At 48.0% G+C, this 17,167-nt stretch overlaps 1 protein-coding gene across 1 annotated transcript in view; it reads right to left on the bottom strand.

The window, feature by feature from the left end:
* Window positions 1-409: 409 nt before the first annotated feature.
* Window positions 410-17,167, bottom strand: part of LOC307234173 (nectin-2) — a gene marked incomplete at its 3' end in the record, with an annotated part of 83,648 nt that continues 66,890 nt past the window's right edge. The window contains exons 7-10 of the mRNA XM_080005777.1: window positions 2,638-2,773; window positions 2,417-2,474; window positions 2,164-2,247; window positions 410-1,707 (exon numbers count right to left, since the gene is read on the bottom strand). Of these exons, the coding sequence (XP_079861903.1) occupies window positions 1,468-1,707; window positions 2,164-2,247; window positions 2,417-2,474; window positions 2,638-2,773 (518 nt within the window). The remainder of the gene's footprint in view (window positions 1,708-2,163; window positions 2,248-2,416; window positions 2,475-2,637; window positions 2,774-17,167) is intronic.

The raw sequence follows: 17,167 nt of genomic DNA, 5'->3' as shown, positions 1-17,167 counted from the left end.
GTGTCAGAGGGAGAAAATTATGGCGTCTGCGAATGGACTTCTGGATTTCCAGTGTCAGGATTTGAGCGCCCTCGTGTGGACATGTTGAGCTACTGCAATTGTGATTCTCCCCTTTGGATTTATTCAAACTATTTGCTGCCAACAGTGATTTTTGTGTTTGTTCAGTTCATTCTTTATTCAGCACAATATGATATAAACCTACAGGTCCATCACTTTAATACGCATTTAATAAATAAACTGTGCATTATTATTTTCACATGGAGGAAGGCATTAAGACTGAAACCACCTGAATTAAAACTGATTTCACAGTTCACAATTTTATTAAAATAAATTGAATGGAACAAATGGAAGAAAATCAATAAAATTCATAAAAGACATGAACCACAAATGCAAAATTCTTGAAAGATAACTTGATATTTACACACAATCGTTGGCCATACACATGTACTGATTTCCATAAAAATATTTGTCTCGATTACAAGAAAACCCGTGACTACCAGAGGGTGTAAAGATACTTGAGATGTCAAGTCTGTTATGACTCCACAAAGATCTGGATAATCCTCCATTTGTGATGAATGGCAATATATTTGATAACATAATCCAGACCAAAGATAATCCATCTAAACACGCTGCTAAATCTACTGTATTCATTTACACACATTACAAATTAAATCATGGGCTATCCAGCACATTAGAGTAAGATATATTCCCTGTGTTTCAGTGTCGTTCGTTATTCGTCTTTGTTTGGGCACCTGGAAGCCCCAAAGTCCAAAATGGCTTTAAAAACACTAATTAGGCCTACAGCATGAGAGGAGCTACAGAGCAGGGTGCCTGAAAATCAGAGCACTCGGCATTTCCTCAGATCAGATTTTCCTTTCATCTTACCGACGCCAGCCTCCCTTTTCTGCTGTTTGGTTAAAAAAAACAAAAAAAACAAAACAAAAAAAAAACGGTGGGGGGGGGGAGCGAGGCTGGAGGTGAAGATCTGTAGCTACGAGCCGCTTTACCCTGACATCGTGTCAGGGCGAATCTACAATCTCCCGGAATGTGTCGGTGTAATGTGAGCCCTGTTTGTGCCAAAGGACGTGACGTTCGACAGCTAATGGCATTTAAAAACAACGTAAGAAAAATAATAATAAAGTCGTCATATTCCTTCCACTTCTGCAGCGAGTGGTTACAGTATATACAGTTGCGTCGGTTTTGTTTAGCAAAGGCTCCTGAGAGTTTAGGGATTTGGTGCTGTGAAGAGTGCAAACTGGGACTCAAGCGACTTTGATGACCCAGGCGGATGGACTTTCTAAAAACAAGGCCGACAAGATAATGTAAGGATTGGGACCATGCCTCTCAACTTGGGAGGCGCCGGTTCCCCTTCTAAACAGAGATGCCGGGCTCTCCTCTCAGGTTTCCCCATTTTCGTACTATATCACACCCAGATCACCGCATTAAAACACCAATATCCGTGTCGGCTCATACGAACATGGCCGGGGACACAAAGCTGTCGTCGCGGTAGACGTTGACCCGTGGGTCCCGGGTGTCCCGGGGGTCCCAGGTGTCCCGGGGGGCGTCGTGCTCCTGGGGGTCGGAGGTGTACATGTAGGGGGGCGGGACCTCGTCGTGCTCCGGGTCGTCCCAGCCCGACGGGGCGCCAGAGAGGTAGCGCTCCCTCTGGTCCTCTGCGTCCTCATCGCCAGGGAACGTGTCCAGGTCCTGTCAAGAAAGAGCATCATCAAAGAGTAGGCAAAAATAGCAGAGTAATAGAAGAAAAAGATAGCAATTTCCCCCTAATAAACCCCCCAAAAAAGGTATAAAAAAGAGGAAAAATTGGCAATATTAAAAAATGTTAATAATAAACAAAGAAATAAGAACAGTAGGAAAACAGAATTAACAATAAACCCCCCCCAAAAAAAAATTTGAAAGTAAACCAAAAATGTATAAACCAAAAAATAAAAGAACAAATTTGCAATATACAATAAAGCGAAAACAAATTCAATAAGAAAAAAATAAACCTCTCAGTCTGTCAAAAATATGAAATTTTGCAACTTTGCACGAATACAATTGAAAATAATATATCAATCAATAAATAAAATCATATTCGACTTAGGATGCAGCTACGTCTATTTCCAGCGGTGCCCTCTATAGGAGCCAACATGGCCGTGCTCTCACCGTGACGGGCTCGGCATTCTGGGTATTGTAGTACTGGTGCTGCAGAGGCCTGTTCTCAGGCACCGGCTCGTGAGTGGTGTTCGGCTGCAGATAAACAAAACCAAGAACAAAAAAAATTGAATAAACAAAGAAGAAAATCCAGATTCAGATTTCAACAGCCACTACCAGCCAACACCACAAGCTATTTTCTCAGCACAACGGAGCATCACCAAACGTGGCAGATCAAGTATTGATGGCATCGATATCCACTCACCCTGTCTGTGGGGGCTTTTGTCTTCTTGGGGGGAGGCGGCTTGTACTTGGGAGGACCGCTGACAGACAGACAGACAGACAGCTAAATTTAGTATTGGAATATGGATCACAGAACTACAGTACATATGTGCAACTCTAAATTACTAAACAACTTACATACACAAGCGACTAGATAGGAAAGTACACACACACACACACACACACACACACACACACACTCACTCTCCGTTGAGCTTGTTGTCGCGGTGTTTGCGGTACATGGCTATGGCCGTAGCGATGATGGCCAGCAGGATGATGACACCGATGATGGCTCCGATGATGCTGCCTGTGGTTGGCCCCTTCTCCGGCAGACGGGTCCCTGAGAGCAGAAAGGTGTGAACTTCCCATTTAATATATACACACCTAATATATACATCTGTTCCTGCCATATTTCATTGTGTACGGTTAACTGTGTGTTTTATTGTTTATTTTCGTTTTTTTTTTGACCACTTTTAATTTCTATATATATTTTTTATTCTATTGTTTGCAATTATTACTGCCTATTGGGGTTTTTTTTTTGACGTGAGCTGCTGGGACATTGCAATTTCACTTCGGGGATGAATAAAGTATCTATCTTTAATAAAAATAAGTAATAAACACCTCAGGAAACAAAGTGGGGTTATTTCAATGACATGCAAAAGAGAAAAGAATGAAAGAAAATAAATGTCAAATCAGCAATGTGCAGCGTACGATGTAGTAATGCATAACAATGTGATAAAGTAATGTATTATAATAAAATGGAATTTGGAATCACATAGAACTAAGATGGACCTTATTGATCCCTAGGGGAAGAGGAGGTATCAATCGACCACTACAAAAAACAAAAACAAAGAAAACCAAAGGGGGGAGAATGGAATGAGGAATCCGTATTCAGTGTGTGTGTGTGTGTGTGTGTGTGTGTGTGTGTGTGTGTGTGTGTGTGTGCGCGGGAAGCGTGTGAGCTGATGTGGAGGTGAGAGACCAAGAGAAACGGAGGAGAAAAGGTCTTGATTAGAGTCATCTCACACGGGCTATTAAGAGAAACCAGAGAGGTTTTCCTAATCTCACACACACACACACACACACACACACACACACACACACACACACACACACACACACACACACACACACACACACACACACACACACACACACACACACACACACACACACACACACACACACTAACTGGAGGTGCCGCTCAGCTCGTTATCCCCTATATTCCCAGGGGATTATGCTAATGAGGAGGCGGTAAAGGGCAGAGAGGATGTGAGGCTCGTTCGACGAGAACCTCAGTCATGGTAATTGGATGGGTCACGGTGGAATTTTTTTTTGTACTCCTCTAATTACAACTCTACTCTGCAATAAAAACATACAAAAAAAATGCCCCCCGCAGATACTTTCCTCGGCCGCACCCCTACAAGTAAGACCTGATGATTAACAAATCATGAATTCCCTCCCTTATTATTTAGAGAAAGTATTCTGCACAAGGCTTTTTCTGTCCTCAGGAATTTCCTACTTGCTACTCCCCTTTAATTTGTCATGTTCTATGTCCAATAGATGATGTACAAATGAAATATTATGTATATTTAAATACATTTTACATGACTATCATATGTGCATAGACCCCCCAGATAATCAAAAGGTGATCTTTGAACCCTCTTCGAAAAGGATCCCAATGTATTTTGAGTGAAAAAGCCTCCGTTACTGTGTCTTTTTATTCCAATGTATAATTCCGCATTTTGTTTTCTAATGACATATATCACCCATTCGAATTTTCAGCATTTCTTTATATTGTTTACATTGCACGTGACCTCTCTTTCGCGCGGGGCGTGAAATGGGTCTGATTTATGGAGAGCAATAAAAGGTGCATGTCCTGTGGATGCAAACGACGAATAAATCATTTATTTTTCCGGCAAGTGTCTCAATGCAGAGCGTGAGGAGCTGCCGCCCTCCTCTCTTCAGTGGGACGAGATGGATACGGTCAATGTCTCAAGGCCAAATGTTCTGAGAAGGCTCAGGACATCAATTTCTTACGCCGTACAAGACAATAAATAATGTCAATAAGACGGTATATCTTGTTGAGTGTCTTTCGGCATCACGGCGGCAAGTCGAATGAGTGTATGGCTCAGTTTAGTTTTGTGAAGTGAGCAGAGAAGTCAAAAGGAAGTTCTGATGCTAGTTTCCAAAAACGGAGGACGAGAGGATGTAAAGCCAGACGAGGACACTGGAACTATTAAGGATTCAAGGCAACAGCCCGTATATGGGAAGTGTCTACTACAAGCTTATAAAAGACGCTTCATTTCAGCCCCCCCCCCCCCCCCCCCCCCGTAAAACGAAGAAAATGAGTTGTAAAAGTACAAAAAAAAAAAAAAAAAAAAATGTAAATCCGCTTTAAAAATGAACGAATGTTTAATAACTAAAGACTACGATTTTTTTATTCTTTTTTTTTTTTACAAGGTCTCTCCGGATGAAATGAGATTGCATTTCACTGTGACATTTACAAGTTATAATGGGTCAAACAGAAGACGCCGTCGTCGCAGGGAAATGGAATAGTTTGAATTTAACAACGAGGGGGAGGAAAGGCTTGGGGTGGAAAATGAGAGATGGAAAAATGGTAAAAGCATTGTGCGAAATCATTCTAAGAAACACAAAAAGTCCAACTGGAACCTAATCAATTAAACCATGCTGCAGTTACCTTGAGGAAGAAAAGATCCATTTCATAAATCTTTTCATCAATAAAATGAATTAATTAGTGGAAAGGTCCATTTTTATTTTTGGGGTTAAAAAAAAATGGTATGAATGAAAATGAGCACACGAAAGTGCAACAAAGGGAGTCATCCTTTTTACATCTCTCTGATAATGGGAACGAGCCCGAGGGGCCTGCGCTTCCTCTAGTCACCACATGGTGGTGCTCTGCTGCTTCTGTAACCACAGCACTTCTCCCTGCGCCTCGACTGCGTCCAGCTTCTCTCCGCTGCTTCCTCATTGCTTTCTGTTAATCACTATACTTTCATCTTTCTCTTTTTCCTCTGCAGGATTTCCCCCCAAAGGAGTTCCCCCCCTCTCTTATCTTACTGGTGTCATTATCCCCCATACAGCCATATTTTCTACGGCAGGGCCAGGTAGGACCTCGTTCGGTGAAGCCCTCCCTGTTCACCCCGATGACCTCTGATAGAAGACAAGGAACCTTGGAAATGGGAAGCCAATTTAGGGGCCGCGGAGCAGTGTGTCTGTGTGAATGACTCAACTGAGGAGTGCGCCCTCTGTGCCAGCCCTGGACACCAGCCATGTCTTGCACTAATGAAATCTCCCAGACGGAGACCTAGACTCAGAGAGTGTGTGTGTGTGTATGTGTGTGTGTGTGTGTGTGTGTGTGTGTGTGTGTGTACGCCAGGCATGGCTGTCCAAATTGCTGCAGCTCTCCTCACCAGCTACCTTCACCTACACAGATACAGAGCATATTAAGACAGCCCACTAAGACAGCATATTATGGCTGCTTCTCTGCCGCACAGGCACAGGCGTGCACACACACACACACACGCACACGTTTCACATCCACAAAATGCTGCATTCGGAAGCAGCTGGAAGGAGTCTCGTGTGTCCACATCCTTGTCACTCACTCTGACATATTTATACAAACACATTCATCTTTGCCTGGTAGGTTTTCTCCTGCAGGTATGAAGGACTGCTCACATTATACAGCCGCTGAGATATATGAATATATATATATAAATATGCACCCTATAAAAAAAAATGTAAAAAAGTAGGAAAAACCCAGAGGCGGCCCGTTGAAGGGAACCAAACTGTGTTTTCCGAAAGAGCGAACAAGCAGGAAGTGGTCCGTGGTTCAAACTCAGTTAAAGGTCAGCTCCACTCCTCTTAGCGGATCAATGCAGCCTCCATCCAATCAGATCCGCATCCACCCTCTCCCATGTGTAAGCCCCTCCATTGCTCAACTCGGTCTGGCCAGCCAGTCAACCATGGACCACCACCGCCGCCGCCCGCCCCCCCTGCCCCGCGAGGCATGGCGGAAAAGGAGGAGGAAGAGGAGGAGGAGGGTGAAGTGGTGCATCTGGGCCTGGGCTGGTCAGCGAGGGGGAAAAAAAGAAAAATAGAGGAGATTGGTCTCGATAACAGCGGGGGGAAGAGGGAGTGCAATCACAGAGCTGTACATCCGCTTAAGAAACTTTACACGTTGAAAAAAGAAATCCCGTCGGTGATTGAAGGAGCGTGATGACTCCGGCCGGTTCCGCCGGCGGCTGGAGCGCTTTCGGAGCGTGGCCGACACTTTCCCCCGTTCGCCGCGGCGTCCGCCGTCTCTTATTTCGGCCGCAGGGACGGAGAGGTCCGAGACGCCGGACCTTCTCCTCTCGGGACATTGACGTCGGCCTCGGAGCACGGCCGCGTTCGGGGGAGAGATTCGGAGAGCGCCGAGAGCCCGGTCGGGGGGGGACTCGGGGCGAGAGAGAGAGAGAGAGAGAGGCAAAATGGGAAATGAGGAGAGGACAGAATGAGGCGGTCGGAGCCCGATGGAGCGGCGGGCGACGAGGAGGCGAGGAGTGAGCACTCGCAGAAGAGGAGAGGTGGTGAAAGAGGGTCGATCGGTGGGGAGGGAAGGAGGGAGGGAGGGTGAGGTTAAAGTGGGGGGTAGAGAGCGAGCGAGCGAGGGAGGGCGGGCAACAGGAAGAGCACAGTGAGATGAAGGCTGAGATTAAGAGGCCGGCTCCTGACAAACACCCGGGAATTTCCTGACGGCTGCCTGCGACGGGCTGAGGGGATGAAGGAGAGAGCAGGAAGACAAAGATCTAACCCCCCCTCTCCCTCCCTCAATCCCTTGTTCTCTCTTGCACTCTTCCTGTGTGTTTACGCCTTTTTCCCCCTGAGGGGATTAAGGTTAACATGCCGGCCTAGCCGCGCATCGCTCGTACGCACTGCGCTCCGCTGCCACGCCGCATCCAGCTCTGCACTCATCTTCTTTCTTCCGTCCTTTCAACCCCCACTCCCCACGTCATCCCCCTTTCCCTGTCATCCTGCAGCCTACCGGTGCTGTAATTTGAGATTGTCTGGCTCACTAATACGACAATGGTATAAAGCCCTGCATGCGCACGCGCACGCACACGCACACACACACACACCTAATAATAAATAGATTCTCAAAAACGAACAACCTCCGGTGGAATAGGAGCCAGGCAACACGGAGCTTAGCAGGTCACCGGTCGCCGGGCCAAACAAAGCATCCACCGCAGCTCAAACAAACAAGTTCCTAATGCCACATTTTTAAATTCGGAAACTTAGAGGGGAAACGCGAAATCCCGCTGCATCGCGCCGGTCGTTACTGACATCACCGCCTCGCCTCGACACATCACCCTCTCTTCCTCCGCCCTGCACTTCCACTCATTTATCCGCGGTCTTGAAGTTGTTCACTGATGCAGAAAACGGCGAAATAATGATATAAATCCAAAGCTTTTGATCATATTAGCACCGTTAACGGCTTTGATGGAGTATAAGGGCTGAAAAGATTTTCTGCTTTATTATTCCCCTTTTATCTCTGCAAGTTGTTTTTTTGTTTTTTAAACCGCCAAAGTTAATTCACATCTCTCCCAGCGAGGGATCACCGACAGGGAGGGATCGCCGTCTACGGAATCGGCCAAGAAAGTAAACTTTGAGCGTCGGGCGGGGGGGGAGGGCGGGGGCTGTGGAATTTGAACTGAACGCTGGAACGGCGAACAGAAGCCCGGACACCAGGAGCTACCTGCTGCCCGGGCATGCACCGGAGGGCGCAGAGATGAGATTAGGGCGGGGTGGATTGATGTTCCGTGATCGAGATTAAGATGAAGGGCAGCAGCAGCAGCACGTAATCCCATCGCTAACTCAGAGAGGAAAAAAAAAAAAAAAAAAAAAGAGTCACATTTAGAATTTAACAAGGTAACTGCAGATCACACACACGTTTGCATTCACACGTTTGGTCAGGCTGTAATACGCGAAGGTAGGTGCATGCGCGCGCACGCACACACGCACACGCACACACACAGACACACACACCTCTCACAGGGTTTTTCAATAACAAGGCAGGCACATAATAACTGAGGGCCAGGGAGAGGGAGAGTGATAAGGAGGTGGAGATGGGGACAGCAGAGGTGAAAGAAAGGTAAAACAAACTCATCAAAGCAGGAGCAAGAGCTCCCTCTCAGGACTATGCAGCGTGCGCGCGCGCACACACGCGCACCCACATGCGCACACTTACGCACACACACACACACACACATATTCGCAATCAGCATAAGTGCTGCGGTCTCAAGTACCGTGATACTCGTGATATAAATTCAGTGGCCCTGGATGACCAGCGCCGCCACAATGATGCTCACACACTTTCACAGTTAAGATAGCATTGAAAACCCCCTTTCTCCACAATTTTGATTGAGTTTATTTAAATACCAGAACCAGCGGAGACCACGTGTAAAGGGCACTTATCTGGTACCGGAGACCAAAGCAAACACTGACAGAATATGAAGGAAGACCGACTGGAGACTGGGATCAAATATGAGCGTTTGATCTAGGTCTGTGCGTGCGTGCGTGCGTGCGTGCGTGCGTGCGTGCGTGCGTGCGTGCGTGCGTGCGTGCGTGCCTGTTGCTAGGGCTTTCTGTCGCGGACAAATCAGCACCGCTGGTCAGTTCTAATCTACTGTGATTCCAGAGCTCAACCCAATGCATTTTAACTGTCTGGGGATTAAACTTGTGTCACTGACACTGCGCCCGTGTCTCCACGCTCACTGTGCATGTGCCTGTTGTGACATTTTGTAAAGCTGTGGGGCTGGCAAGTTGGAAACCCAGGACGTCTGTGAGAGAGTGTGTGTGTGTGTGCGTGCGTGTGTGTGTGCGTGACCACCCTCCTCCCCCTCTACAGGGAGACAGTGTGCTCCCTGACATTACGCATTAAAGCACAGCCAGTTGCATCGGGAGCGAGGGGGAAAGGAAGGAAGGGCCTCCCTCCATCTTTGTCTTTCTCGCCTCATTCCCACTCCCCCCCCCCCTCCCCCCTTCCGACAAGGTCAGCACGTGGCTCCGTGTCCCCCCTATCAATATTTACAGTGCACTCTGGAACTGGCACCGAGGTGGACGGCCCCCGCCAGCGGAGAGGGCAGCGCCGCATTAGCCAAATGTTGCTGTCCACTCAGAGCGTAAATGATTGTTGTTCTACAAGCGCTCTCCCCTGCCCATTTGTCGGCGCGCACAAACACACACTGACAGGCAGCCAGCTGAATACACACTCAACAGGCGAGGCATATGCTTCGATAGAGTAATAAGCGCTCGCGATCAACAGGTCAGAGCCCGCGTGTGATTTATACGGCTGCATTACTGTGGAACCGTACCTCATTACCCAGACGTCTTGGGAGTGGAATTTAAACGTTTCAGACCGATACAAACCCCCACCGGCGCGGTGACGTCGGGCTCCGCCTGTCTTGAGCCGCCGTTTATTCCCACGGTCTCATCGCTTGCACGCGGCTCCCTGTGCCCCCCCCCCCCGGGCAGTGGTTGTGGGTTAGGGTTAGCAAAAATACATTGTTGCTGTACTCAAGTATTTTCTTGGGAGCATCTGTACCTCACCTGTGTTATCATATTTCTGTCGACTTTTACTTTTACTCCGATACATTTCCCCTGAACACCTCCGTTACTCACTACAAAATCAAATGGGAGGAGAACTGGGAGCCAATGATGTTAGTGAAGCCTGTTATCACCAGGTTCATGTGGATGAATCAAGGGTCATATCAGCAGCGAGCTGAGTGTCAACAAACACGCTCCAGCCCCTGCTCAGAGTTGCCAGTTCTGCAGTTTTCCAGCGGAGATGTGCTCCTTGGTAAGTGTTGACGCGAGTCGAGTGTAAACAAACACTCGACAGCACCTGTTCAGAGATGGCAGGTCTGCAGTTTTCCAGTGGAATTGGGCTACTTTTCAAGTGTCGATGCGAGTTGTTTCCTTTGTTTGGTTTGGGGGGTGGCTCTGTTTGTCATGGAGACCTGGCAACCCTGCCCGCTTCGTTTTTGCGGCGTTGCTGCTGAAGTAGCACAGGCGTGTCCCCAGAGAGACACAGCTAGAGCAGCGTGTTGGAGAGCCACGTCCACAGCGACGGCCTCCAGCGGTGATGCTTCCCCACCTGCGCCGGCTACGACTGATGGAGACCAACGCCCGTGGCCACGTTGACCACAATGTCTTATGTCGGAGGGAAAGATGCTTCTCACTGAATGAAGCGCCTCTCATGTTGACCGAGAAATACGGAAATATTGGCAACCAGAATGAAACCAGAGCAAAAAAAAACGAAACTAAGCTCATGGTAAAAAAAGAAAGTCTGGCTCATTTTTTTTTTTTCTACACAGCTTTTACTTTAGTATATTTAATATTATATAATTACTTTTGATACTTAAGTATATTCAATATCATATAATGACTTTTGATACTTACAGTAAGTACCTTTAATATCAGCTACTCGAAGGCTTTTACTCTAGTATTCTAATGAGTGACTTTTAGTAGGTTCTCTTACTTTTACTTTAGAGTCGTTTTTTTTTAGTAAGATATCTCTACTTTTACTCAAGTGCAGCTTTATAGTACTTTTCCCACCACTGTCCCTGGGGCCTCGCAGGCGGGAGGGAGCAGCTGGTGTGTTTACGTGCTCCCCTAACCCCAACCGCTAGCTAGGAGGTACACACTCACCTCATTAACCAGCGCTCAGCCACGCACACACACGCACACGCACACACACACACACACACACACACTAGTGTAGGAGCCACAGGGTACCGCAGTGTCTTCAGCGAGCTGCTACACAAACCGCAGCTATTTTCGAGAGGAAGAAAGAGCGGCAAAGAGACTAGAACTGGGACTTCTTCTCCTGGAGAGTCGATGTGTTCATACCGCTCAACCGGCCCCGTTCGCGTCACTCTTTCCCTGCACAGCCAGGGATGGAGAAGACGGGAAGAGGAGGAGATCACGGGAGAAAGAAGAAAAAAAAAAAAAAAAAAAGTAAAAGAAAAAAATGCACCTATGTATAGGGGGGCAAAAGAATTGAGAGAATGGGAGATGTAGGCTGGAGGGAGGCGAAGGAACCATTCCAGAGGCTGAGACGGAGGGAAGCCAAGGTAAGGAGAGTGTGAAAAGGAAGCGAGCGGTTCTGAGGGAGGAAAAGTACGGCTGACAGGAGAAAAGTCAACCCGCGGTCGGCTCCTTCAGATCGATTTTCAAATTCAGAAGATTAGTCTTGGGGTGGGGGCGGGGGTCCTGTTTTCGCAGGCCGTGAAACTGGGCTGATCAGGCGGGTGCTGTTGGTGGGGGCGGGGGGACCCAGCGAGTGGCTGCGTCCGCCGCCTGGTCCTCATCAGCCGCTGATTAACGACACCCGGAGCCGTAATGGCCCCACGCGCTCGCCGCTTTCATCCCCCTGCTCGCTTTTCACCGCCCGCCCCCTCGAGAGGAGCCGGCAACAACGCGAGCCGTCGAGGCACCCTCCCCAACTCGGAATCAAACGCTCATTAAAGAAGATGTTTCCCCCGCCGCCATTCAGTTCTGCATCACCGTTGGGAGCAGTCGGACGCGTAAACAATGGATTACAAGGGGGAGGAGGGCCGGGCGGAGTCGCTAAGGAGCTGGATCTATCTATCGTGCTGAATAATGGTTTAATTATCGGCGCAATGAAGGTCCTAGGGTTTTTTTGTTAGTGGCTGGGCCTGTGATTTATGCCCGGGTTAAAGAGGGCGAGACATAGATCCCGGCGGAAAAAGCCGCGACGCACGTACGAGCGAACGCACGCCCGCTACAGTCAGCGTACAGAACTCGCAGCCCTACAGTGCACACGTTCGCCGGAGGAGGCAGATCCCGGGAACAACTGTCTATCTCTCACTTCCCTTGTCCGTCGGAACGACGCCGAGATCGCCGCCGCCGCCGCGCCGCCACAGCTCAAACGCGAGCAAGCGGGAGAGCAAAGATGAACGTTTGAATGTCGCCCGGCGCCTAAAGAGAAAAGTGCAAACACAAAACAGACCCGTGTACCGCCTCGCCTGTGAATGCGAATGCAAATATCACATTTGCACATCCTCACCTCCGCTTGTCACAGCAGAGAGATGTCAAGCGGCTGTACATACATCAAACAGCATTACGCCAAATAACCTCAGTTAAAAACCCTGCCAGCATCAATAATGAATAAATCTACATTTTTCATCCTCCGCCTCGTATTGAATGCGAGGCAGACGGCGCGGCTGAACTCATTGTTCCGCCCCGAAAAATGTCTGTAGGCGCAGGTTGCACCATTTGCACTATTCATTTGAATACTTTGATTTTATCAACCTCCTCAATCTCTTTCGTTTTTCTAATTTGTGCCAGGCTCCAATGCTCCCACCAGTGCATATGTATGCGCGCGCGTATGTGTGTTTAGTTCCATAGCAACGGTACACATGCAAAGTGAGGGTGTGTGTGGGAGGTAATCGATAGTGTTTCAGTGAAGGACACTTACTGTATAAGCCGATCGGAGACAAGTCCAAGCCAGCTTGAAAGACAACATGGCACAAACACTTGCTGCACATTCTGATGGGGCTCAACGTGACAGTTCCCCGTGATTCGAGTCAATAGAGCACGCACCGCCCCCCCGCAACCCCCACACACACACACACACACACACACACACACACACACACACACACACGTTTATCTTATAAAGATTTAGACACTGCCACATCAAAGCGGGCAAATAAACGAGTTATTGACGATGTGTCCACATAGAGTTGAACGCTCAGATACAAGAACACACACGCTACACTACATCCATTCCATGCAGATCTGAGCAACATTATCGTCACAGTTAAGCAGTGCATGCTATTGAGAGAGGCAGTTTTGTGTGTGTGTGTGTGTGTGTGTGTGTGTGTGTGTGGATTGCCATAATATATATATATTCCAGGCTGACTGTGTGTACACAAGTCATTATTAAAAGGTTTAGTGTGTGCTCACCAGTCAGTCAGGCTCCAGTCAGAGGAGTCAGCTTAAGGGCTCATAGCAGCTCCCTGAGGAGACACTAAATACCATCAGCCGTTTAAATTCATCCATGGCCACTTTAAATATGCAACACACACACTCCATTTTTAATAAGGGCTCCGAGCGAGACAGAGAAAGACCGAGAGAGGGAGAGAAGGAGCAGCAGGAGACAGAGAGAGAACGAGAGAACGAGAGACAGAGAGCGAGAGAGAGAGAGAGAGAGAGCGTGAGAGACAGCAACAGAGAGCGAGAGGGAGACGGAGACAGAGAGCGAGAGCGAGACAGGGCGTGAGAGACGGAGCAACAGAGAGAGAGAGTGAGACAGAGAGCCAGAGACAGAGCGAGTGAGAGAGAGACAGAGAGCCAGAGAGAGAGCGAGCGAGTGAGAGCAAAAGAGAAAAAAAAATATGGGAGAATGGAGCCTTCTGGAGTCTTCTGCATTGATTTCTCTTGGCAGTTTGGCAACGGACTGGGTTCTCCAGGAAAAGCCACATATGTCAGAGCAAGTTAGCCGCAGAAGAAGAGAGGGAACACACACATACACACGCTAAGTGTATGTGGACAAAAAAAAACAAAAAAAACATACGCGTACACAAAATAAAATGTATGTCAGCACCGACACATAAATTCACATATACTGTACACACGCACACACACACAGCAAAATAATGTGTGTGAAAGTGTGTGTAAGTGTGTGTGTGTGTTTGTGAATCCCGAAAGCACATTTGTGGAAGAGTAGGTAAAAGCCAGTTGGTGCAGGGATGATGCAAGGCAGTTTTGATGCTTTTCTGAGGGAAACCAAGCAAATCTCTCTGAAGGCAGACTCCAAAATAGCAACCATTACACACACCTAGATGGGCAGTAAATTTCTCGGTAATCCCCGACTCAGCTCGGCTCAGAAAGCTGTCTGCTCCGCTCAGCCTCCAGAGCTCACCTGCCTGTGTCGGGATGCGCGCACGGCCCCGGCGGAACAGCGGGGATGAGGCGGATGCTCGCTCTGATCTGAGGAATGATTTTCATTCCGAGCCATTAGGATCAAAGTCGGGATATCTGTCGAATCAAGTGGCGTTCGATCTGAATGTGCGACGCAACGAGCAACGAGCTCACTGACAGCGTCGCGCGTCTCCGGCCTCCACGCAGCGGGACGGCGACGCCGTGAGTCCCATTGTCGGAAAAAAACGCCACAAAAAACAAACAAACAAAAAAAAAAAAACGTGTTCGGTTCTGCTTTAATGTCGCTTGGAATTAAAAGTCTTCGCCGATTGGAAATATCCTACACGCAATTTATCATCTCCCAGGAGCTGTTTTTACTAAACGGGAATTCTGAGTCTCTTTGGACCGCTTTACGGAAAAGCACACAAAGGGAATAAAAACACACAAATAAACACACAGATTTACACAGATAAGTGAGCTTGCACACACCAACTCCCCAACCACACGGAGAGACAAATCCACTGCAAAAAAATAAATAAAAATAAAACACACACATACTATTCAAACACAAAAACAAGCACAGATTTACATTAACACACATTTGTGCACTGCCCCCCTCGACAGACTGGTTTGAAACTGACCAACCGGTTCTGACCGACTGGTTAGTCAGCTCGCATATTACTCACTAAGGGAGAATCTGCTTCTTCCTGTGGCCTCTGCTGATTGCTTTGTTCAAGCGCACGCACACACGCGCACAGACACACACACACACACACACACACACACACACACCCTGAAAGAAGCGCATAAGCAGAGAAAAATGCACAACACAATGACGCACTCTCTCGCGGTGGACAGGACCATTTGGTCCATTAGTCTCCGTCTCAAGGTCTCCAACCTGTTTGCTTATCAGCGGCAAGAACAGGGGAGACATTCCGACACGTCCACAACGCATCGCGCTGGAATGTTAATCAGCGCAGTGGCCCATTATGCCACACCCTCTCACTCACGGCCTTCAGTCTCATGCCCCTTTCAGAACCTGACAATAAACCCGTCACACTTTACTAGAAACTACCATTGTTTCACAGCATGAGACGTGAATTGGGGGGGGGGGGGGGGGGGGGGGGGGAGGAGGCGGAGGACACGGGAGGCGGAGCAGATAAGAACGCTGCGAGGACCGGCTTCCTGGCCGCCGACATAAATTGTAGAACATATAATATGCCGCTTTGAAATTAATCTGCAAAGAATGAATAAAGTTACGCAACACGGGGGAGCTGGATGGGGGTACGGGGGAGATATTGGGGAGGGGTGGGGGGGGGGGGTTACAACACATCCAGAATATAAAATTTAGGACAGGGAATGGGAAGTGAAATGTACTTGATGAATCTCAGATGCATTCAAAGGTTGATTATCTATTGATGATGCATCGCTCCGTCCCTGGGAGTGTGTGTGTGTGTGTGTGTGTGTGTGTGTGTGTGTGTGTGTTGTACATCTTCTAGTCATGTGTAAACATGATGGTCATAGGGGGGGGAAAAAAAACAAAACTATTTTGGCTGTGCACAAATGCATGTCCTTGTGCACTTCCTCCTCTTTTGTTGGGAGAGGTTGTTTGTGTGTGTGTGTGTGTGTGTGCGCCTTTAATATACAGTGTAAGTGGGTGTGTGCTTGTGTGCATGTGCATCCGTGGCCATCTCTGTGCCTCAGCCGTGACATACTCATCGCCTCCCCACACCGCCTACAGAAGAGCTGGATGCATCATGAATATTATGCATAAGGCTGAATGTCAACATTGATGAATAATTTTTGCTGTAAAATGCTAAATGTCACCAAACACCGGGCTTTGTTGTGGCCCACGGCGCGGCGGAACTTACCGGTAGGACGCGCGAGCCGCCGGCAGCAACGCCGCCTGAGCCGCCACAGCGAAACCTGAAGGGACTGGCTGTATGCCATGTTGTCAGCAGGGATTTGACAAGAACGGGAGGTTTGGAGGCTGATCCCCAAACCAATGGAATTTTCGCGATTCACAACATCCACATAGATTCCTTTCCTTAGATTATATACCAACAGCTACAACTAGCACTCTATATATCACTACTGTAACTCCAAATGAGGCTATAACGTTTACCCATCATTATTCATGAAACTACGGTGGAAGTCAGTCAAATTTTAACACACACACACACACACACACACACACACACACACACACACACACACACACAGAGTGCAATGCGGTAGTGAAGATTTATTGATATGATGACGGATCATTCATCCGGAGATAAACAGACTCTGCAAAGCTATGGGTTATTATTACTGTATCTTTAAACAAGCGATCGACACTTTTATGGAATATTAACAATGGCAGATTTCTGAAACAAAGACGTTAAAGAGCAACATGCATTCCACAACGCAACACTTTTCCTCCTATGTTGTTAACGCAACGTTGCCAGGAAGCGAATCTCGTTCCCGTCCGTGGGAGCTCTAAATAAGTGGCGGCGTTGCTCGGTCAGGTGCCTGGTCGGCTTTGTTTGAAACGCTCGCTGGCAGCTGTTTCTTCAGCACCTGTGATCCTCCGAGTGTCCTGTTCAGTGGCAGGTCGCCGCAGCATCACGGCCTGCTTTCCTTTGGTGTCGTGTTGGAGGCCTTTTTGTGTGCGTGCGTGTATGTGTGTGTGTGTGTGTGTGTGCGTGTGTGTGCGCATGGTATGCAGCTCCGGGGCTTTCCTAGTACCGATAATCACTTTTTTGCGAATTTCGGCATCGGTATATTTATTAAAAGTGCA

Source organism: Zeus faber (assembly GCF_960531495.2).
Source record: "Zeus faber genome assembly, chromosome: 8".
Lineage (NCBI taxonomy): Eukaryota > Metazoa > Chordata > Actinopteri > Zeiformes > Zeidae > Zeus > Zeus faber.
The sequence above is the reverse complement of the archived record's forward strand: the minus strand, read 5'-3'. Positions and strand labels throughout refer to the sequence as shown.